Genomic DNA, 24,336 nt, shown 5'->3' with positions numbered 1-24,336 from the left:
ATCCCTGGGCTGATGGTCCTGGCTTCTGTAAGAGGACAGGCTAAGCAAGTTATGATGAGTAAGCCAGTAAGCAGCACCCCTCCATGGCCTCTGCATCAATTTCTACCTCCAGGTTTTTGCCCTGCTTGAGTTCTTGTCCTGACTTCCTTTGATGATAAACTGGGACATGGAAGTATAAATTGAATAAACCCTTCCTTCCCCAACTTGCTATTGGTCAAGGTGTTTCAACAGAGCAGTAGAAACTCTAACTAAGACAACTGCTGAGCCATCCCTCCAGCTCATTCTTTGTGTTTGACATGGTTGCATCAAGGACCTGGGGGTGGCTTTCCACAACTTCATATGCAAGCTCTGAGATGCTCCAAGTTTCTGGGAAGCTCCTTCAAAGACCTACAAGCCATTGAAAGCAGTCATGTCCCAACAATGAGTTACTCACTAAGAAAGAAGGACTGAGCCAGAAACTGAGGCCTTTAGGGGGCTGAAATATATATTTACAGGAGATGTCCAACTATTTCTGTCCTCAAAATGGAATTCCTTGTCATCCTGGAGAGGTTGTGGCAGAATGCTGATTTTCCCCCTAGCTGGTGTCTGCTTGGGTCTTAGCCTGCAGGTCTGAGCCTGTCATCTGCTCTTATTCCCCATACTCCAGAGACACAAAGGGTAATTGTGCATAATATGTCCTAATTCAAGGGGCCTGTAGTTGGAGCACCAGAACATGATGGAATGGGGACCATAGGCTTGTTGAGTAATTCCTAGCATGGAACCAAGAGCGTGTGCACAAGCCTGCTAGCCTGGAACCTGTCCTGCGGAACTCAGGTTGGCCAGCTAGACATGTACTGTGTAGGGTCCTTTGGTACATCCACTGAGTCCAAAGAAGAGTTGGAAGAACAGCTTCAGGTGACCACCCATGGGTGGCCACCTAGACTGGTACCCATTCTAATCTTCTCCTGCCTCCCTCCCTCCCACAACAGGGGATGGGGCAGTGAGTTCAGCCTATATATGAAGGCACTGTGTAAACATTAAGGTGATAAGGATTCTGCCTTCTCCCTCTCATAAGGAGACATCTGAGGCACAGAGAAGGAAGAAGTCTGTGCCAGGACAGGCAGTTCAGTAAGATGGAGATGCCGTATTTCTACAAGGTCATGCAGATCATAGAGCTCCTGCCCTTGATCCCAAACCAGACTGAACATAGCTTGTCTTTCTTCCTTCTTTCTTTTTTCTTGCGGCACTGAAGATTGAACCCAGGCCCTCAAAGATACTCAAAGACAACTGCTGTACTGATGAGCTATAGCCTCAGCTCCCTTCTCTCGCTTTTTGTTATAATGCGGGGTCTCACTACATTGCCCAGGCTAGCCTTGAACTCACTCGGTAGTCCAATCTGGCCTTGAACTTGATGAGGCTCCTGCCTCAACCTTCCAAGGACTGGGATTACAGACCTGTGCTAGTTTGCAGCCCCAAAGTGAAATAGTGGGTCACAAAGCAGATGATAATACAGAGTGGAGAGCCCCAAGGCAATGACGAATGGACACGAGGGACAAAATACCCAAAAGTCCTTCCTAAAGAGCAAGGAAATGGGAACGGGTCCTGTCACAGAGAGCACAGTTCATGCATGACTGTACATCACTAAAAATTCATTCTACGGATACAAGATAGCACTGGGGTAGGGGCGGGGGTGTCTCGTGAAGATTTTCTCTTTAAGCTCTCCCCTACACCAGCTTTTCACTAGCCCTGTACCTTTCCCTGGGTTTTTACTTAACTACCTAGTTTTATGTTCTCCCCCCACCCCAACGCGTGTGGCTGACCTGTGAGTTTCCAGGGAATCTCCGCCTCCCATCTTCCTGTGGAAGTGCCGAGATCACACATGCACACTACCTTGTCCAGCCTTAGGTGGGTTCCTGAGATTCAGTCTCAGGTCTTTGTGCCTGTGCAGCAAGTGTACTGGCCCCTGAGCCATCTCCCTGACCCCTTCTTTGGGTTTCCTTGTGTCTGAAGCCTGTGTTCTGATTGCCGTGAGCGGAAATGAAGCAAAGGGGAAGCGTGGGATAAAAAGACTCAGCCTCCCACTTCTCACAGTTGTGCCACAGGGTGGGATTCTGCTGACAGGACAGAACTTGAGGACTTCGTCCAGCAAGGAGCCCAGAACCATAGGGATGCCAGGGGCCTAGGGGAAATCTGGTCAACCGCTTCCCCAGAGCTGATCTGGCTAAAAGGCAGATATGGAGGGCCTCATGCCATAGGTTCGAGGGTCCCTGGAAAGTGTTCTTTTGGGATGTTCTCCAGTTCTCTTTGTGACTTTGAGTCTCTTTCCTAACATAGTTTCTACTACAGTATAAACAAAAACCTTTGCCCTGGTTGTCTCTGGTGGTGGTGGTCTTCTCACTGCCTCCTGAGGAAGCTCACTGTGGGTTTGCATGGTGCTAACTGTTCACAGTCATCTTGTTTTAGTAGCTCGTACCTATGGCTTTGCCTGTGCTCTGGCTGACTTGCCTTTCAGAGCGGCAGTGTGGGCTCTGCTGGCCTGAGAGATTCCCTTCTCCAGCTATTTGCCTCTGATGCCTCTGTCATAGTCTGGCGCCTCATGGCCCCTTCCATTGCTGTTAAAAAGTTCTTTCCTTCTCTGGTACATTGATTTGGCAAAGACTGCTGAATGGGTGCAGATAACTGAAGGTTCACAGGTTCACTGTGTGCCAAGGCCACCGTCCTGTAAGCAGTGTTGCTGAGTGAAAGCGGCGTTGGGAAGGAAGACAAGGATGCCCCCTTTTGCTCTTAATATAGGTTAAAGGGCAGATCTGCCGCTTGGAGGGAGGGAAGGGGTACAGGGAACTTACTATATTTGGGGTTCAGCTCAGCACAGTGACTGGCTTCACTCTTCCTCATGGAATTCCAGGCATGGTACGGCTCTGTAGACCCATCAACCCATTGCCATAGCTGATTCTGCAATGACAGGAAACGAAGGGAATGTGCAGCTCAGCCAGACCACCCTCCCACGGCCACACCAGGCCCTCAGGCCAGTGAAATGGGCTTTCATGGGGCAAAGCGTATCAATCACGTCTGAAGAATCAAAATTAGGAAAGTCACTCCATTCAGCGACAGAGGAAAACATCACTAATGTTTTAGCACATTTACTTCTAATCGACTCATGATTATCAATGTACTAAAAATACTGTACTCTTTAGAATATATATATTCAAGTCTTTCATGTTACTTTCTAAACCCTTATTTAACACAAGGATGTACCATAGTCTACCTTAATAATCTTCTATTGACTTCTGAGTATATTGTTCCCAATTTCCAATTACCATGAAAGACACTGCTGTGACTAATTTTGTTGAAAATCATTCTGTATCTCAAAATTATCTCCTTTAATATATTCCAGAATCATAATTATGGGTGAAACAGTGTGACTGTTTTGAGGTTATCAATATCCATTAACAAAGTACTTTCCAAAAACTTCCCACTTGTATAAATTTACATGCTCACTGACTAGGTGCAAGGACCATTTTTCTACATCCTCAAGATATTATTTATGATACAAGGAAAAATGTTGATAATCTAAGTCAAATTATATCATTTTAGTTTGCATTTCCTTGATTATTAGAGATAGAGTACAGTTTTAGAACATCCGTTTGTCATTTGTGTCTCCTAGTCACACATGTAAAAAAAAAAATCAAAGTATAAAAACATCTCACAGAAATAGCTGTAAATATATAGCATGTCTCTGAAAGCAGAGCTTTAATTGGCAAAAAAGTAAATATATAAAAAAAAATGAAACAGTTGGCCAGATGTGGTTGGTACAGGCCTTTAATCCTAGCACTGGGGAGGCAGAGGCAGGAAGATCTCTATGAATTCGAGGCCAGCCTGGTTCATGTAGGGAGTTCCAGGTCAGCCAAAGCTGTGACACTCTGTCTCAAAAAGTGGAGGAGCTGGAGAGATGGCTCAGCTGTTAAAAGTATTTTTTGCTTTTACTGAGGACCAGGCTTGGTTCCTAGCATTCACATGGCAGTTCACAACTGTGTTACCCCAGTTCCAGGGTACCTGATACCTTCTTTTGGCCTCCCCAGGTACCAGGCACATGCATACATGTGGGTACATACTCATACATAGACAGTAAAAATATAAAAAAATATTTTAAAAGTAAAAATTGTGCACATCAAATAAACACCACTTAAAGCAGATAACTGAGTATCTGGTATATATTATAGCAAAACAAAAACGAAAAGCAATCACTTGTTTTTCTGCAGTACTCAAAAGACAAAGCATGATTTGATTCAGAGGCAAGGGCTGAAGGGTGACTCCATGTTCTTGGAATAAGATATCTAAGCATTGGTATCTTTAGCTATGTCATCAGAATCAGAAAACAGGCCTTTCCCTCCTGTGTCCCCATTTCTGTTAGGTATAGACACCCCACCCCAAATCCATAAATCCCGACACGCCGTGGTACTTCTCATCTTCCAGTGCTGAGGAAGAGGACAGCAAGGATCCAGAGAAAAGAATTATGAACGATTAAAAAAAGTGACAGAATCTCAGAAAAAGGTGAGCTGGAAGTTTCCATCTTTAATCAAGACCTAAAGGCAAGGAAATTACTCTGAATCTTCTAGAAGATCGGCTTGCATGCTTTCTCTCTCCCGCTCTGTCTCCCTCTCCTTTTTGGGGAGAGTTCTAAAACATTGGTAATTTTTTGTCTGGAGATCTAGGAGGACATTAACTCTAAGTTCCACAAAACAGAGCTAGTTAAGTTATTTCTTCCACCAAGGGAAAGAATGGGGTCCCTGACCCTCAGGCCTTGGTTTTGATCATTGGAGGTGCTTGGCTGAAGGGCTACTACTTTCGTCCTGTTTGTAGGCCAGGAGGCCACTTCTCAGGAAAGGGTTAGCATCTTGGGTTTTCCAGGAGGCTCTATGAGCTAAACATGGGCTTACCTTCTTTGGGTCATGCAGGCCAATCCACACAGGCAGGTTTCTTTGATAGCCATATATGAAGTTTGCGATGACATTGCCTTCCTTTTCATTCAAGACAGATGCCAGATGGGATCCATTCCCATATGACTGACACTTGAGCTGCAAGGAGAGGTCCCATATTGATGCCATGAGTGTACAGCTCTTTCCTTGAAGCCCTGGTGTGCCAAGCAGGATGGATTGCCCCCCCCCCCCCCCCAACAGGTGATCTAAACCCCACAGATGATTTCTGTCACTACAGGAGAAGACAGAAGGCCACAGTGTCAGGTCTCAGGAGGGAAAAGCTCAAGGCCAGGGCAGGAGATTTAGGGCCAGAGGAAGTAGACAGAGTCCCAGGGACCTCCACGAGTCACTTCACCTCTCTGAGGCACAATTCCGTTATAATTACAGAATCTGGGGTTGTCTCACTCCCTCCCCTCCCCCACCTCTTGCTCACTCCATCTTTTTTTCTTTCTTTCTTTTTCTTTGCTCACTCCATCTTTATTCTCGATCTCTGTCTGCCCCCAGTTATTCAGGTCTCCACTCAATAAGACATTTCATTACCTGAATTTTCTTTGCTACTTCTCTTGGTCTAATCAAAAGGAAATCACTTTTGCTTACACTGAAATGAAATGTTCTGCTTAGCTGTCACAACCACACAGTTCTTCCACATGTCATTTGTTTGTTGAGGGCAAGTGTCCCCATGTAGCCAGGGCTGCCTCAAACTAGTCATGACCTCCAATCTCAGCTCCCAAGAGCTAGGGTTGCAGGAATATTCCACCATACCCCATTCTTACAGTTTTGGAAGTCAGGGAACACAGCCTGATACTCCTTAGGTATCATGTGGTGAGTGTGCCACCCTCGTTCCTTCCCTTTCTTTGTGAGTTACACACAGAGTTACACTTGAGACCACTCTAGGCTTGGATCATGCCATGTTGCATCTCTGTGTGCTAATCTGTCACAAGCTGGAGAGACAACATCAATTCTCCACTTACTTGGACTGGCTATTTAGATATTTGGAAATGTCCTACCCATAGCTGGAAAGAATAAAATCCAGGCATGTGCATGTTGTGTCAAGCGAGGACACCTCCCATTTCTATTTCTTGGCTTTTTGCCTAGCGTTCCTGAGACCCGTTTCAGCCATTTCCACATCACTCTCTCTGGTAAGTCTCGTAGGGGAATTCAGTTATTCTTTGCACAAGTCCCTCAACTCTTCATGCTCCTTTGATATGTGTATTTCTGGCTTTCTGAGGGCCATGGCTACTTCCTACTCCATGAAGCCTATTAAGGGTCTGAACACACAGCATCTACATCATCAATGTTCACAAAATTGAAGGAGTCGAGCACATCCCACCTCCATTTTAACCACAAGGCTTCTCCTTGGGTCCCAGGACAAACCCTTGACTTCAAGTCAAATATGATCTGCAGCTCTAGCTGACCCCTTTCTCTAAAAGAAACCAGCAGATCCAACTTCTCACCTCAGCCTGAGACCAGCTTCTCAGCTTCCGGAAGTATCCATAGCAGTGGGACTTGTAGAAAAACCATCCTGGAGAACAGCTGGGTCTCAAGACAGCTGTACAGAAACAAAAGGCAGTTACAGATTGTGATGTCAAAACACTTGGTATGATAAGACACATCATACTTGCTTTTAATTTAGAATACCTTAAATAAAGGGAAAAGTCCATTTCAGAAGGACCTTGCTGTACTACATTATATATATATGTAAATTGGTGGAATGCCTGCCTTGCATACACAGATCCCTGAGTTTGATTCCCAACACTGTGTATGCCAGGTGTGTGGTGTGCATGTCTGTAATCCTAACACTCAGATGATGAAGTAGAAGAATCAGGAATTCAAAGCCATCCTTGGCTATACAGTAAGTGTGAGGATAGCCAGGGCTATATGAGACTCATCTCAAGACACACACACACACACACACACACACACACACACACACACAGAGAGAGAGAGAGAGAGAGAGAGAGAGAGAGAGAGAGAGAGAGAGAGAGAGAGAGAGAGAGACAGAGAGACAGAAAAACAGAAAGAGAGAACAACAAAATTAAACCCCCAATTTTTATTATGACTCTTCTCCTGGCCTTCATCAAAAGACCTTTTCCCAGGGGACTATTTACTGGGATGGGGGAAATCAAGCTTTCTGGGAGTACTAAGCACACACTCTGACCCAACAGTAATTCTAAGAAACCCAAATGTGACTGTGGCCCAGCTGTCAGAGGAGGAATGAAGGAGCGCGTGGAGCTGTTGGAGTTTTGGGTGACAATGCTCTCAAGTGTCAACGCCAATCAGCTGTTGCCATTCCCCTGGATCTGGGTGTGTAACTGCAGTAGACAAATTCCAGCAACCGGCAGAACGACACAGCAGGGCTTCGAGGACTGGACAGACATAGAGTTGGGGGCATTGTCAGGAGAAAGCCGTTTTGGAAGAGAGTGGGATACACGGCAACCGGGCTGAAATGTGATCACAGGTGGGCTGCGCATCGACAGCGAGGAGAGGGGACTACTAATATTTCAGAGAAAAGGAATGGAGAGGCATGGAGGCAGGACTGTGCCTGGTGTGTGCAGAAATAGCAAGCCCCTGAGTTTGGCTTGAGTACAGGGGATCTGTATGACAACATGGCCAACGGGAACAGGAGAGGCCTGCGCCAAAGGAGGCTGTGACTCAGGGAGGCCCGAGCTTCTCCTACTGACCAGCTGGCAAGTGCCTCTGTACCAGAGCTGGAAACTGAGAAAGCAGAGGTGAGTGGAACAGCAGAGGGACCGGTGACCCGGGGAAGCCAGGCTAGCAGCCTGAGCCCTGGGACAATGCAGCTGCACACCTACACTGCAGCCCAGTGCTAAGGTCTCTCCCAGGTCAGATGGCTGGATGTCACTATTTACTCTATGTACTGTGTTCATCTACTGCCTCTAACTCTCCAGAGCCTCCACACTGATTTCAGATAAGCTCCCTGCTCCTTAGTGGACCCTCCTCCCTCCCTCCATCCCTTCCTCCCTCTCTTCTTTTCTCCCTCCCTCCCTCTGCCTCCCCCCCACCCCACCACCACCTCATGTATCCCAGACTGGCCTTAAACTCACTATATAGCGAAGGATGACTGAGCTTCTGATTGTCCTGCCTCTGAGATCACAGGCATGCATGGCCATCATTCTTCATTTTACAAAGCAGTGGGGGATCAAAACCAGGGTTTCATGCATGTTAGATGCACCCTCTACCAACTGGGCCATGCTGCTAGTCCTTACGCCTTTCTCAGCTCAATCTCCTTGCCCCGTCTAGCTGCATCCTCCCAGGCACCAGTCCCAGCTGATTTGGAACATAGTGCTTCTTACAGATCTAGACCTAGTGCACGTGTGATTGAACCTGTGAGTGATGGATAATCACTAACCGAGCTAAGACATGGAAGGGAAGCATATTAATGATTTTTCTTATTGTTGTGAAAAAAAGCAACTGAAGGAGGAAAGGGTTTGCTCTGGCTTGTAGTTTGAGGGGATACAGTCCTTCAAAGCAGGAAAGACCACGCATCAGGAATACGACGTAGGAACATCTCCAGGCAGGAGCCAGAGTGAGCTGGACACTGATACTCAGCTCATTTTCTTTTTTATATTCAGCCCAGGACCCCAGCTCACAGGATGGTGCTGTCCATCTTTCTTTTCTTTTCTTTCTCTCTTTCTTTTTTTTTCTTTTTTGTTTGTTTTTTGTTTGTTTGTTTGTTTTTTGAGACAGGGTTTCTCTGTAGCTTTGGAGTCTGTCCTGGACTAGCTCTGTAAACCAGGCTGGCCTTGAACTCACAGAGATCTGGCTGGCTCTGTCTCCCAAGTGCTAGGATTAAAGGCGTGTGCCACCACTGCCTGGCTTGCAAATGTTTTCTTAATTAGTGATTGATGTGAGAGGGTCCAGCCCATTATGGGTGGTGCCATCCCTGGGCTGATGGTCCTGGGTTCTGTTAGAAAGCAGGCTGAGAAAGTCATATGGAGCAAGCCAGTAAGCAGCACTCCTCCATGACCTCTACATTAGCTCCTGCCTCCAGGTTCCTGCCCTGCTTGAGTTCCTGCCCTGACTTCCTTCAGTGATGGACCATGATGTGGAAGTGTAAGCCAAATAAACCCTTTCCTCCCCATCTTGCCTTTGGTCATGGTGTTTTGTTACAGCAATAGTTAATCCCAACTAGGGCAAGGCTGATCATCGGTTACTGTTCTGAAAAGTTGAGTAGTGAAATGGGCTCACGTCTCGAGAAGGATTGTCAACACAGCACTGGGGAGAGATATGGTTTCCAAACTAATGAAATGTTGCCTTAGGCTCCTGCGTCTGCACGCTTGCTCCCCAGCTGGTGGCAGCTTTGTTTCAAAAGCTGCAGGACTTTTAGGAGGTGGAGCTCCACTGGAGGAAGTGGATCCCTAGGGGCGGGCCTTGAGTGGTCCAGCCCCACTACTTGTCAACTCTCTTCTTCCTGGCCATCTGACCACATCATTCTCCTGCCACCACACCTTCCCCATGACTGTGGACGGTATCTTTCAAACCCCGAGCTGCAATGAGAAAAGGAACTAATACAGGAGGCATACCTTTTAACCTAATGCTGCTGAGAATGTTCAGGAAGAGAGGCAGCAGAAGCCAAAAATCTCCAACCCTAAGTGTGAGGACCTGGGGGCTGCATACACCACTGGATACACCACTGGATAATCGTGTAAAGGCACCTACAACTGAGTGTAAGTACCAGAGCCCTGAAGACACTGCTCCCGCACAATTCACTTGGTTCTCTTGTGACCTGTAGCGAATCGGCTTGATATTCTGTGGGCAAACACACGGGAAAGATTCTCCTCCACCACGGCATCCGCTTCGCTTGACTTGAGGTCACAAGAACAGCCGTGTCGGGGCAGAAGCAGAGGATCCAGTGGGGTCAGAGTGTAGAGAGCTAAGATCAGGATGCCTCCAGCCAGGCAGTCCACACTGCCTCTCCCACCAGGTTCTCTGCTCCTCCGTGTCTGCGTCGATCTCTCTGTCTTTTCGATTCCTCTCTCTCTTTTGCTTGCCTCTGTTTGCCACTCTTGGCCCCTCTGCCTCGCATTCTCCCCTCCCCTCCCACTTCACGGCCCTTTCTCACCTTAGCCCAGCATTCTCGCAGTTACCGACATGCGCCCCCTGGTGGCAACATCTCAGCCGCTAGAAATGCTTCTGAGGTCCTGAGTTGTAATGCTTTCTACCATGCCACACATTTACCCCGGACTCCTTGGTACCAGGTCCTGCTCTGGGCCGTTTTACTAATACTCTAGAACCCACCCCCATTAGGTCATTCCTTATATTATCACCATGTCCCAGACGAGGAAACAAAGGCAGAAAGAAGTTGTTGTGCCTCACACTCCCACAGCAAACAAGGAAGAGCTAAGATGTGACCTAGAGAGTGTGGCACAAACAAACAAGCAAATATAAATAAAAGCACTGCAAGCCACTCACATTTACTCTGGCTGCCCTATTTAACAGCCAGACTCTCCCGGAGAGATGGGTATGGTCACGGGAGAGAAGAGACGGGTTACTAGTCAGGAGTGTAGTGGGACCTGGGGCAAGCCACCATTGTCTCAGCAGCCCAGAATCTTTTACATCTCTACCAAAATTGCCAACATTCCTCATTGCTGCGCGTGGGGTGACAAGAAGGGACAGGTCCTAGCATCCAGCCTCCATGGATCTCTAATGGTCTCTCCCAATTTCTTATAACTCTGGTTCCGTGTCTGCACAATGAACTAGCAACACATACTCCCCGACAGGGTTGCTTGGAGGGTTAGTGGGATAATGCATACATAATGCATACACAGTGGTGAGCACGCTGCCTAGCACATAGCAATTGTTGAATAGACTACAGTTTTCTTGTATGATACGGGGATTGGTATGTGGAGCTACATCCTAACTCATGCCTTTTTCCTTTCTTAAACCCAAGACAGGGTCTGTTTCAGCTTCCAAGACTGGCCTTGAACTCTGTGTTGGAGGTAGGTCAGGGCTCTGAGATTTTTCTGCACCGTTCTCCTGAGTAGCCAGGATTCCAGGCATACATCACCAGACTCAGGTAGAATTATAACTTTTAAAAACCATCACCATGATTATGATAACGAGGTGGAATATTACTGAAAACATTAACCAGATGTAGTTCCCAATGTCTCTAAATGTTTCCCTGTTTCTCCTCATTGAGTCACAGGCAGTGACAGCCAGGGCAAGAAACCATTGAGGAGACAACAGAGTCTTGGCCATCAGCCTCTGTTGTAAGAGAAAATCAATTTCTAAGTTCTCCAAATCTCCTGTAAATGCAGGATTAGACTTTTTCCATAAGCTGTTGCACAAAGAATATATGGGACCTGTCTTAAGCACGGTTCTCAGGAATGTAACAATCAACAGAAAGTTTTTCTACCACTGGGAAGAAGATCTGACTGGAAAAGAGCCAGGGAAGGACCCATGGTATATGTTTGGGCTCTATCTACTCCTGGGGAGAGAACCAAAGAGATTAGCGAAGTCCTGGGAAACAGTTAAAGAGTCTTATCTTATTCTTCAGAACATAGTCAGGGTAAATGCCAAGCCCTTAAGGGAAACCAGAGGTCAGGGCAGCCCCCTAAGCTGCATATAGAAATGGCTGGAAGGCAGCTCAGAAGGGGCTGGGGACAGCTCCTGGCATTCTGTACATTCTTGCAGGGTGCAGAAATGGTGGTTGAATTCCTGGGTCCTGAGCAGCCATAAATGGTGAGAGAGCTGGTGACTAGAGGCAGATGAAGGGTTGGGGACAGTGAGTACCATACAAAGCCATGTCAAGAGTAGGCTATGGCCAGGACCACAGCCTTCAATGGATGACCCCAAAAGCACTATTTCTCCTGACTCCTCATCTTGGCCAAGTCCATTCAAGAAGTTTTAGGCCTCAATGGATCTTTTGGTGGCCTCTTTTCTCAACAGAGGTGATGCTCAAGCAAGCAATCCTTACACTGCCACCTCCACCTCCTGCTGAGGCCATGAAGGACTGTGGGAGATGTCCAAGAGTCAGAGCTGGCCAGAGCACCACATAGTCTGGAGTGTGACGTTTGGCAAATCTGTCTTTCTCTGAGCTCATTTTCCTCATTGATTCAACAGAGCAGTTAGTCAGAGGACCCCACATTTCATCTCGTTCCAGTCCTGATATTCCATGGTATTTTTTTTTTCTCAACATACTTAAACTTTCCTTGTCCTGTTTCCTCTACTGTAGATCCTATACCGTCACTGGCACACTCCCTGTCCTTGATGATTATTCTATGAGTGTGCAATGGCCATCTCTGCAACTAGGTTTGCGGGTCCATGGTAAACTGGACCTTGTAATATGCTCAACTAAGAGAACGGTGCATAGATGTTTGGACATTGTGATTATAGATGTCAGCCCCAGACAGTCTGATGCCTGTCAGGTTCTTTAAACAGTCTCTCCATCACTCACAACAAACTTGCAAAAATTTTCCACAATCCACAATTTAAGTATGGCTTACAACCATCTTGGGGTGGCTTTATTGGACCGTAGAGCCTTTGACAAGTCACATGATTTTTCCTTCTTTGATATTTCCTTCCTGAAATGCCTGAGGGGTGAGTGGGTGGTGTGATGTGTGCACTCTGTGTTTGCTGGCTGTGGCTGCCTGCCTTCCCATAAGTGACTGAACTCACCACTCAGGACTTCAGGTCCAATTACACAGCTCATCAGTAGGAACAGCCAAACACATTTGGGAGCCATCTTTGTCTTTCTCTGGAGATGATACTTCGATGCTTTAATTCCAAGGCCCTCAGAGCTCTTTCCAATTTGCCCTTAAAGTCTCTGGTATGTCTCAGATCTGCAATTTGGACCAGAGAGAAGGATGCTGGAATTTAGATATCACAAATCAAAAGTAGATTTCCAAGTAGCTGCAAGGTTTACATTGAAGATAATCTCAAGGTTAACATAGGGATGTTGAGCATTTAATTTATGAGGTTTTATTCTTACCTTTAAGCCCCGCCCCCCACCCCGACCGATGTCAGAGCCCTAACTTCAGTAGGCAGTGCTTAGCAGCCTGAGTAGATAGTTTGGGAACCACGCAGATTTTCTGTTATCTCCAGGAGAGTCAGCAGAGGGCGACCTGGGCACATTTCCTCCTAGGTGGTAATAGGCCTACTGAAGTCCCAGAAATGTAACAAAGTGGTTCCAATACTGAGATTTCTTGTATTGTTGAAAGTAAAGTAAACAGATGGCTCCAGTACAGTTACAGAGAAGAAGGCTAGGGTTTTCAGGGACTGGGTCATTTGCTCTGTGTCACCGGCTGTAACTAGATCTGACTCTTTAACCCTGTTGATATCACTTAAATAAAAAAACTTTATTAGTCTCCCCCTTCATTGTTAAAAACCCCACAAATCATTAAAATGTCAACATAGACCAAGACCTAGGAAGTGAGCCCATGTCCCAGAGATAAGCAGTTCAGAGAAGAGGGTACAGACACCTTCCTAGGCCCCGAGTATAGTTTTATGTTAGTTAAATCACACTCCTCAGACACAGAGCAGCCACAGAGGACGTTCTTGCAGTCACGGTTCTTTGTTCATTTTCTCTTCTCTGTTTGGTATGAACTCACTCATTCTGCTAAGTCCATAGTCATTTTGAACCCCCGGCTGCTGAAAGGCTCACCTACCCATCCAATTGGTAGAACTCAAGACTGTTGCCCTCTTTTTTTGTTTGTTTGTTTGTTTGTTTGTTTTTGTTTTTTCGAGACAGATTTTCTCTGTGTGGCTTTGCGCCTTTCCCGGAACTCTCTTTGTAGACCAGACTGGCCTTGAACTCACAGAGATCCGCCTGCCTCTGCCTCCTGAGTGCTGGGATTAAAGGCGTGCGCCGCCGCCGCCCCCCCGGCCCCCCCCCCCCCCCCCCCCCCCCGCCGCCGCCGCCGCCACCACCACCACCACCACCCAGAGACTGTTACCCTCTTATCTCATGAAAATGTTTGTCAAAAAATATTGTTTACTAAGTTTGGTATTTCAAAAGAAATATCTGCGCATCCCTAAAGGCTGCTGATGAAGTGGAGCATCTTTTTATATATGATTTTGAAATTTCTTATGTGAATTATCAGTTTATAGCTTTGGAGATTCTTCTATTTTGTTATTCTCTTCTGATGATTGGTGAGACCGTTTTTCTATGTTTATGCCTCCCATTGGGGTACTAAAAATACTTCTGAGTTCACATTTTTCTCTCATCTCTATATTTTTACCATTCTGAAGGACTTCAACTGTAGGGGCCAACATGATTCCCAAAAACTCCATTTGTTTTTGCTTCCTCACAGTAATCCCTACCCTATGCCTAGCACATTCAACAAGTGCTGAGCTCTGGGTCTCACCGGATCTTTCAGTGGCCTCTTGACAGATTAAAAATGCCTTTGTCGTGTGCATGGTCATCTCCTTTTATAATCTTTGGAATGTCTACAAGAAACAGTAGCCACTGCTGTGGCGCAAGATTAAAATAGGCATCCACACGCCTTTTCTTTCTTACCTAAGCTTTATGGCAATTCTAAGCCCTAGTAGTTTTTCAGAAATAACACGGAAATGAAGAATGTATTAAATTCTTATTTAACCATGCTTTCTGATCAGAACACAAACAACAAGATCTCAAATAATCAACAGCTCAGGAGGGCTGATGCAACAGGGTATCTAAACTGAAGACTTCTGGAAACTCTAATTTGCAGCCCCCATGAGCACTTGGGTCTGGCAGTAACAGAGCGGGCATCCCTCCTGTTCTATTTGCTTTTATCTTTTAAAATTATCGCACAAACCCTGCACTTCTTTGCAGAATGTTCCTTTCAAAAAGAATTTCAAAGTCCTGAAACCCTTTGAAATGCAAATGGCTGGCGCTCAACAGTCGGACTGGCTGGCGGGAGGAGGCCAGCACTTCTTTCCTTACTCTGAACGGGTTTGAGACGTCTGGTGAGGCCCTGTCAACCTATTTGACTCTCCATAACTACACTGCACTGCAAGTGTCAGTAACGTGTTTTGCTGATAAACTGACACTCAATGCATTCTGTGACTTTCCCTAAGTTTCACAGCTACAAGTCCACAGAGCCGCCACGGCACCCAACACAGCTGGCGGCCGAAGCCAACTCTCTTTCAGTAAGAGCAGAGAGAAAACAACTCAGGGCTCAGGCAGCTTGCTGTGCAAGCCTGTCGACCTGAGTTCCATCCCTGAGACTCATGTAAAGATGGAAGGAGAGAACTCGGCAGAGATGCTCCCCAACATTCGGTCGCCATGCATGCATGCATGCGCTCAAGCCACGCACCCATGCGCTCATGCCACGCATGAATGTGCAAACACCCACACAGCAATTCATGTTGGCGATGATGATGTTAAAAATAAACAATTTAAATCAAACGTCACTATAACAAAGACCCCAGCCGAAGCAACAGAGCTGTGACTTATAATTTCTGACCCACTGGGTAGCTGGCAGAGGATAACAGGTGTTCACAGAAAGCCCTCTGTCCCCGCCGCAGGGAGGATTACCTGGTTGGAACCAACACTCTTGAGAACTCCTCCTTCTTCAGCTTGAGTGGTCCCAGGCTCCTGCAGCTTTATACCTTCTTGCCTCAGGATGTAATGACCTGTTGAAGTCATGAGCTGTTTACCAAATAATCACCCTTATCTACAGTCAAAAAATGAGCTGCTGGTCGAGAGATAGCTTTGGAATGGACACAGAGTGAGCTTTGTCTAGCCAAGAGCAGAACCTCTCCCTGTGTGCAAACAAAATCTTTTATGTCCACGTTATTAAAATTAATAGTATCCTGTTGTCTGAGGACTGCCCTTTTCCTCTCCCATTTCTTCACTCAGTTGAGCTTGGTTCTGTTTTGTGTTTTCCTCTCCTTTCTGTCTCTTCAAGTTGTAGGTGACCTTATCTACCTTCCTTTCTTTTCAGGAAAGACGTTCTGCTCTGAAGAGTTAGATTTCTATCCTTGCAGAAAAGATTTGACTTTAGGTTCCCACTGGAGACCACATAGACGCTTTTCCCCAAGTGCCTGTTTCCTCCTCCCAGCATGCATCATGGTCCTTAGATGCTCCCCCCCACACCCACTCCCCCACCCCCGTTTGCCTTTCTCCTGTGGAACAAAAGGCACTGAAATCTTGTTTTAATGCACACAAATTATGGAAAATAGCTTACACTGATAGAATATTTTATAGCAAATTCCTTCTTACATCACCAAATGCCTTATAGGCAGCTAGGACAGGCTTCTCCCAGGCACAGTTAAGGAGCTCAGTTGTGGGGTCCCAGAGAGCTGGCTTAGTGGTTAAGAGCACTTGCTGTTCCCAGAGGTCTAGAACAGTTCTTTGCACCCATGTGAGGCAGCTTACAACCATCTGAAACCACAGTGCTGGAGGATCTGAGGCCTCTGGTCTCCACAGGCACCTGCATTCATGTGCACACACCCACATACAAACACACATACCTACACGTAATTAAAAAACAATAAAAAATAAATCTTAGGGGAAAAAAAATAGAAGAAACCTAATACCAAGGGAGCAGTGACCTGCCGGGTTTTCAAGGCTTATCTGTGGTGTGTGGAGAACTCTGGCTTCCTCACTCCAATCTAGACTTCTTTGCTGAATTCATAATTGTTTTGGGAAAAAAATGAGCTATGTAGAAATGACATCAGGTTTGCTTTTTCTGTGAAGAGGGTAAAGGATCGATTTGTGTTGTGGGTGCCAGAGATTGTTCATCTCAAATTACAGAGTTAGCTCTGTAAGGGCCCTTGTGTCTGAAGAGGGCCACATGATGCTCAACTCTTACTCCAGAGAAGGGCTGTGGCTAGTATAGTTGACTGGTAGTCATAGGGAAGTCAGGGCTCTCTGCTCCAAGCCTAGATTGCTTTCTAGATACTGCTCTGCCTCTCATTGGGTTTTCCCAGCCTGTGTGTAAACCCACCAGGGTTTCCCCAGCTTACCTCCTCCAGTGACTGGTCCCCTCTGATGGTGCTCAAGGGGCAGGGCATCAGGTCTGGCTGATTCGGGCTTGAGTTGTGTTCCCCTCTCACTATAAAGCACAGGTCATTAGCCGGGCGGTGGTGGTGGCATCATGCGCCTTTAATTCCAGCACTCAGGAGGCAGAGCCAGGTAGAGCTCTCTGAGTTTGAGGCCAACCTGGTCTACAGATCGAGTTCCAGGACAGCCAGGACTTCACAGAGAAAACTGTCTTGAAAGAAATTCAAAATAAATAAATAATAAAGCGCTGGTCATGTGTTGAACCTCTTGGAGCCATGCTCTCCTAATCCCAATATGAAGGGGTTATTACCGGGTATGCTTACCTGTTTAATACACAATGCTTTTCCCCTTTAGAAAGCTGGATGGGAAAGGCGCCGCTACACTGTACAATAGGGAGAACAGATGCCAACTCCAAGCCTTTTAAGTCCCACAGGCCTGACACAGAAGGAACACATTACAAAACAGTGTGTAGGTATTCTCTACCCTAGACTCTACCTGGACTCTCACTCTGACGGGTATGCCATTGTTTTTAATACTTCTGACAACAAAAGGAAGGTCAGAATATATGAGTTAATGTGTCTGGACTGTGAGAGGTCGGTCTCTCACCAGAACCTCCATGGTCAGCACCAAATGAAGGCACCAATAGAACCCATACACAACTGTGAGACATAAGAATAAAAGGGAACTTCATCTGACATGGAGGCTAGCACACACTCAATCCCAGAACTTGGAGGCTGAGGTAGGACCGTGAGTTTGCAGATAGGCTGGGCTCTATAATGAGTCCTAGGTCAACCTGAGCTACATGGCAGTGGGGTGAGGGATGGAGTTCAACGATAGAGTGCTTGTTGAGCATGCTCCAAGGCCCGATTTGATCACCATAAACACATAAAAAAAAAAAAAAAAAAAAAGAAGTGGTGTCATGGACTTGTGAGCCCTACACTCAGGAGATTAAGGCAGAAGAGTCAGAAGCTCAGGGCTATCCTTGACTACATGGCAGAGTTCTAGACTGGTTTGTGCTACATGAGACTCTGTTCCAAAAACAGAATATAAGGGATCAGAAAGACATCTGAATTAAAATTTTTCATTGACCACAAAGGAGTAATCTAAAAGAAATTCTGCTTAAATACACCATACACCAAATTTAGAAAGTGAGAAACCTAAAATGCACAGTTCAGTAACAATTACCTACCAAGAATCCGGAATCAGAATGGAACACTAGAGAGATGGCTCAGCTATTAAAAGTACTGACTGCTCCTATGGAGGACCTGGGTTCAATTCCCAACACCACACAGAGACCCTCAACTGCCTGCAACTTCAATTCAAGTGATCTGACACCTTCTAATGACTTCTTTGTGCACTGCCCACAAGTAGTACAAAGACATGCATGCAGGCAGAATTCCCATGCATAAAGTAAAATAATAAAAATTTAATACTGAGAGAGGGAGAAACAGTCCTCCCCAGGGAGGAGGCTGCCAATTGGTTACCCAATACCAAATAGTCAGTCGTGATTATCTGTACAAATACATACAAATAACACTAGATAGACTGAGCAGGTTGCGTGTGTATACACACACACACACACACACACACACACACACACACACACAATAGCAACCTCAGCTAAAGGAAAAAAGGCCATGATTTCAAGAGGATATAAGGGGAGGTACATGGGAGTGGTTGGTGGATGGAAAGAGAAGAGGAAAAAGGATGTAATTCTATTTTATTTTTAAAAAATAATAAAAGAAAATAAAATACAAAAGAAAAGAAGACAAGAGTCAAAATGGCACCAAGATGGAGAAATAAAGTGAAGACAGCTTTAGGAAGTGTTTCAAAGTATGAAGGGAATTGGCTTTCCATGTAGAACTCTGTACCTGGCCAGGCAGTCATAAGGGTAAGCACAAAATTGTGAAATTTAAATTACAACAACTTAAAAGTAATCCACAGACTCATTGGAATTACTGTTAAAGTGTGTCTTTGGGGGTTGGTGATTTAGCTCAGTGGTAGAGCGCTTGCCTAGCAAGCGCAAGGCCCTGGGTTCGATCCTCAGCTCGGACAAAACAAACAAACAAACAATAAATAAATAAAATAAAGTGTGTCTTTTGGGGGAAAAAGCTTCCAGAAGCAAAGAATTTGATATGCTAGAGGAAGAAATGTAACGAGCGTTGAGTGTGATGAGTAATTAGGATGTTTGGAAAGATTAGCAGCGCTTTCTTTTCAGTGTGAAGAGAAGCCAAAGTGTCAGACAATGTCCACCAAGGTCAGAGAGAGTTGATAGAGGCTGAAGCTGCCGTTGGGCCTAATGGTGATTAAATTTAGAAAATAGTCATTTGAAGCTCGTGGCAATGGGTCGATGGGTAACATGTAGGCTGCACAGCATGAGAACCAAGCTCGCTCAGTTCACCCTAAAAGCTAGGTGTGCGGCCAGGTGCTTGTAATCCCAGAGGTGGGTGAGGACGGGCGGATCTCAGGGCCTCACTGGCCAGCAAGGGCTCAAAGAGAGAGCCCATCTCAGGAAAATCAGGTAACGAGTCACTGAGAACAGTTGACATGGCTCTCTGGCCGCCACACCAGCATGTGCCGCCCCCATCACATACACACAAATATTTGAGTGTGTGTATTCTCAGAATTCTTGATTCTGAAAACCTGATGAACAGTTTAGTTGAGGAGCTTGAGAGGCGGCTCAGCCGCTAAGCGCACTGGCTGCTCTTGTCAAGGACCTGAGTTTGAGTCCCAGCATCCACATGGAGGTCCACAACTACCTCTGACTGCAGTTCTAGTGTACCTGATGCCCCACTTCTGACTTCCACAAGCAGCAGGCACACCCATGGTGCACACACATACATATAAGCAGGCAAAACACTCATATGTAAAATTAAAATTTTTAAATTAAAAAAAAATGTTTCAAGAAAAAGAAAATTGCCATCGAGCCCCATATTTACCCAGACTTTGGGCATGAGTAATCAAGCCCTCCATGTCTTAGCCCCCTGGCACTCATGCTTCCTGCACTGGGACACTGCTCCATCAACATCACATGGCCGTGTTTGCCCACAAGCCTCATGACAGTTTTCAGGTCTTTCTTGTTTGTAACATCCTTCTTCTCTCTCCTTATTTGGCCATGTTTATACACGAACTACTTAGTTCATTCAGTAAACATTGAATGTGACCAAGTGCAAGGATCTGGATGTGTAGATGTAGGTACCAGGTGGAAGGGGACAGGAAGATACTTCCGTGTGCGGACAAATGCATGTCCAGAGAGCAGAGGTCAAGCTCAGGTGGCATTTCTTAGGGTCTGTCCGCCCTCCCCAAATCTGGCTTTTTACTTGGGATCTGGGGGTCCCGTGCAGGTCTTCCTGCTTGCAAAGCAAGCTCTTGACCACCAAGCTGTCTCCCTAGTCCTCATTACAGCTTCCTTTTGGACGGCGTTCCTAGTCTCTCCTGTGACAGGGGCCAGGCCCCCTGAACAGCTTGTGTGCCGTGGCTTGTTTAAAGTGTCTCTTTCTGTCTGTTTTCTTGATGCATTTCCAGGCCACTGTCAACAGAAATTCATTATCTCTCTCACCTGTCTGAGCCCATTCTCAGCAAAGCGTATTGACTAGTATGACCAGCCACCCCTGAAAGAGCCTTTGCTACAAATCCACCCCTTCCAGAGGTCAAACCCCTCCCCAACACACCTTTTTTTGTTGTTTCCTATCTCCACCAAGAAAAGTATCACTTAATAATTTCTTTTGGAAATATTCACTTTCTAACAAGAGATGTTTATTTCCTCTGCTGGAAGATCTTACACTGGAAGCCTCTTACCCTTGTCAATGTTGTGATTCAATTTGGCTTCCCAAAAGTCTCCTCCAAATAGAAACACCCTCGTTGCTACATCACTGTCATGAAGGGCACACTTCTGAAAAGAGGCAGGTGATTAATTGTGCTTATATAGACTAGCTCAGTGGCAGAACACATGCTGGGCTTGTGTGAGAGAGAGCCTGGTTCAATCGTAACATCAAAAGAAGGAAGGGATTAGATCAAAGGGTGGTTTTGATGAAACAGTACAATCTTTCTGCCTTTGCCCCAAACACTCAGTGAACTCTCACCAGTTCATGATGTATCAGACTGCCGGACACACTTTGTTATGCTCATGGGCACACTTCAATCTGTGCTGTCCACGAGGAGCCACTGACCACAGGCGCTTATCAGTCAAATTGGAAAGTGACTAGTGAGAATAGGAAATTGGATATTAAACTTTGAAATAGTGAAGGGTTTTGTTTTGTTTTTTTGTTTTGTTTCGTTTTTTGAGCAGGAGCTCATGTATCCCAAGCTGGCCTCAAACTCATTTTGTAGCTGAGGATGACTTTGAACTTCTGGTTCTTCTGAGTTCATCTCCCAAGTGCGTTCTGGGATTGAACCCAGAGCCTCATACATGCTAGGCAAGTACTCTACCAACTGAGCTACATGCCTAGCCCATGAAATTTCATTTTTAAAATTTATGCATCTCTAGGGGCTACTATGCTAAACAGCACAGACCAAGAGGGTGGTAGGAAGTTTCCTATAGAACAAAAGAAAGTGTTTGGCAAGATTGGAGACAGAGACCCTATTCAAGTAAGTCCTGAGGAGCCACAGGAACCATGCAGAGGTTTGGGGCAAAGCTGTTGAACTTGGATTTGAGCTGAATTTACTCATATCTCCAAGCAGCAGGGTCTCAGCTAACAGCTGCGGCACACTGTGGAAATAAGGCTGTCATCCAGGGGCTCTCTCACCATAGCTACAGCACGATTTTCTGACTGCATTTTTCCTGGCTGATGTTGGAATGGCAGTGACCTCCTCATTGTCAAATTGCATCACCAACAAACTCCCACTTTGAGGCCAGTGGTGGCTCTTGCTTCTTCATTTGGAGTCAAGGGCAAACTGTAGCCAGCTTTGGGGTAGCAGGGACTCACTTTAACTGCTGAAGCATTTCTACTTTACTGTCTGCTCCTGCTAGAAGTGTTTCAGGAGTGCTGTTGCTATTGTGGTTTATATGTGCATATTACATCAGCAAGAACCTCAGCCAACCAGAAGCGAAAGGGCAGGCAGTACATAATGGAGCAATGAATGAGAGAAAGGGACCAAAGAATGTTGCATTTTAGGAGAATAAAAAAAAAAAAAAAAGAAACCGGCTGGAAAGATCGCAGGGCTGAAGGGGCCTTAGGAAGGGAGGGGGCGTCTTGATTATTTTCTAATTCTAAATCCTAAGAAAACAGCATGCTTTTTTGTTTTGCTTTTCAAGACTGGGTTTCTCTGTGTAGTCCTGGCTGTCCTGGAAGTCACTTTGTAGGGCAGGCTGGCCTTGAACTCAGAGATCTGCCTGCCCCTGTCTCCCAAGTGCTGGGATTAAGGGCATGCACCAGCACTGCCCAACTTACTCACTACTTTTTAAACAATGATCATACTGGAGATCTAGCTTCATCAGTAGATTGCTTGCCTGGTGTGCACAAAGTCCGGGGTTTAATCCTCAGTATGGTGTGTAGGTGTAAAGTGGTCACGGTGGTACATGCTGAAAACTCCCAGCACTGGGAGGTAGAAGCAGGAAGGTCAGACGTTCAAGGTTAACTTTGGATATATAGAGAGTTTGAGGCCCACCTGGGCTACATGAGACCCTGTCTCAAAATAAAATAAAACCATCATTCCCCCCACACACCCACCTTTATAGGATGCAAATTTTTCTGGTCTTCGACTTGGTTCTTTGTGTTTGATAGAGATAGTGACCATGAACTTTGATGCAAGCAAGATGTACAACATCCATCTATCAGCTGATATGAAAGCAAATCCTACCACAGCGAGAGAGGAAGTGAGTCATCGTGAAAGCGTTCATTAACTTTTACAGCCAGCCTGAAGAAGCCTGGAGACCACAGGACACCTACCCACTCGCTGTGTAAGGGTCAGGTAGCATAGTGACACCCCTGTTTCCCCTCCACTTCACAGGCAATCTGCGGTCTATATTCATGGAGAGCTCTATCAAGTCAGAAAGCATCAAGTGACTTGTATAAAGAGGCACAGCAGAACACCTGTCACCATGATGGGAGCTGCAGGCCTTCATCAGCTCTGGCCTTATTACCCTTGAAACCAACCCCTTCCTCTCTCCAAGAACATCTCTCAGAGGGGAGGTGGATTATTATTTATAGGCCTGTGCCCACGAACAGGGCATCTCTTCTCAAGTGCATCTTTATCTGTAGGTCTGGCCCTTCGGTGGTGGTCCATATGTGTATGTTGGACCAATCTCAATATATTGAGATGCCTGGGACCACGCACAACACTTAGAGTGCCCACAAAACCCATTAGCTTCCAGTTTCTGTGTTTTTATTTAAATGACTTTTGTCTTACTAATGTACATTTATATTTGCATATAAACAGAAAAGATTGTCAGAAAAGAAGGAATCATAAGGCATTTCAACGTGTTTTTCAATGGTGAAACTAGGGTAGAAAGGTCCTAAAACTGGAAGATGTAATGCAGTTAGACGTTTGCCTAAATTACTCTTTCTTAGCAGTACACTTGAAACAGGTGGATTGGGAGGGAAAGGAAATGAGAGAGAGACAGAGAGCAGGGGAGAGGGAGGGAGGGAGAGGGAGGGAGGGAGGGAGGGAGACAGAGAGCAGGGGAGAGGGAGGGAGGGGGAGGGAGGGAGGGAGGGAGAGAGACAGAGAGCAGGGGAGAGGGAGGGAGGGAGGGAGGGAGGGAGGGAGGGAGGGAGGGAGGGAGGGAGAGGACTTATGCATCACTTTCACTCTGTTCCAAACTTCTCTGTTTTCATAGGGGCTTCGTGAGTTCTGTCACAGCCCTAGAAGCCTGGTGAGGATGGGGTGGGAGTATTAGTATTGTATTTTTAGATTATAATTTCACAGTATCATGTTGATCAGAAATCATAATGATATATGAAGAGTGCCATTCCTCGGTTATGAGGGAAAGCAATAACATCCAGATCTCTACGTGTAGCTGTTTATGTGCACGTTAAACATGTGAATCATATTCTTCCTGTGTGTGGCTGTTCAGCACATATTAAACATATGGATCATATTCACTATTCCCAGCCAGCTCAAGATGGGAAGAACTCCTACTCTTACATGTTTAAATCTATGTTCTTAGAAGATAGCCCATACTACATCTTACCTCAGTAATTAGGAAATAGATAATTTTGTTTATCCATTTCCTACCCATCTCACCAGGCTGCTTGGAAAATGCACACGAATTGCAGGATAATGTTTAAGAATACCATTTTCAACTGTAGAACATTCTATAAGTACTACATATATATATACATAATACACACACACACACACACACACACACACACACACACACACACACACACACATATATATATATATATATATATATATATATATATATATATATATATAAAATAAGCTACGATACTGAGCAAAATGCATCCTGACTTCGGCTTTTCA

General features: G+C 45.8%; 1 protein-coding gene across 3 annotated transcripts in view; it reads right to left on the bottom strand.

Moving 5' to 3' along the window:
- Reg4 (regenerating family member 4) overlaps positions 1-24,336 on the bottom strand; it is a 73,722-nt gene that overhangs the window by 1,427 nt on the left and 47,959 nt on the right. Inside the window, exons 2-7 of one of the 3 annotated variants that reach the window (XM_036189459.1) lie at positions 16,869-16,957; positions 15,436-15,533; positions 12,594-12,757; positions 6,410-6,504; positions 4,917-5,054; positions 2,826-2,931 (exon numbers count right to left, since the gene is read on the bottom strand). In XM_036189459.1, coding sequence (XP_036045352.1) covers positions 2,826-2,931; positions 4,917-5,054; positions 6,410-6,504; positions 12,594-12,660 — 406 coding nt within the window. In that variant the 5' untranslated portion in view covers positions 12,661-12,757; positions 15,436-15,533; positions 16,869-16,957. Of the gene's footprint in view, positions 1-2,825; positions 2,932-4,916; positions 5,055-6,409; positions 6,505-12,593; positions 12,758-15,435; positions 15,781-16,868; positions 16,980-24,336 lie in introns of those variants that run through there. The other 2 variants (XM_036189461.1, XM_036189462.1) reach the window with 2 other exon arrangements.

The sequence above is a fragment of the Onychomys torridus genome, chromosome 6, assembly GCF_903995425.1.
Source record: "Onychomys torridus chromosome 6, mOncTor1.1, whole genome shotgun sequence".
NCBI lineage: Eukaryota > Metazoa > Chordata > Mammalia > Rodentia > Cricetidae > Onychomys > Onychomys torridus.
The sequence above is the reverse complement of the archived record's forward strand: the minus strand, read 5'-3'. Positions and strand labels throughout refer to the sequence as shown.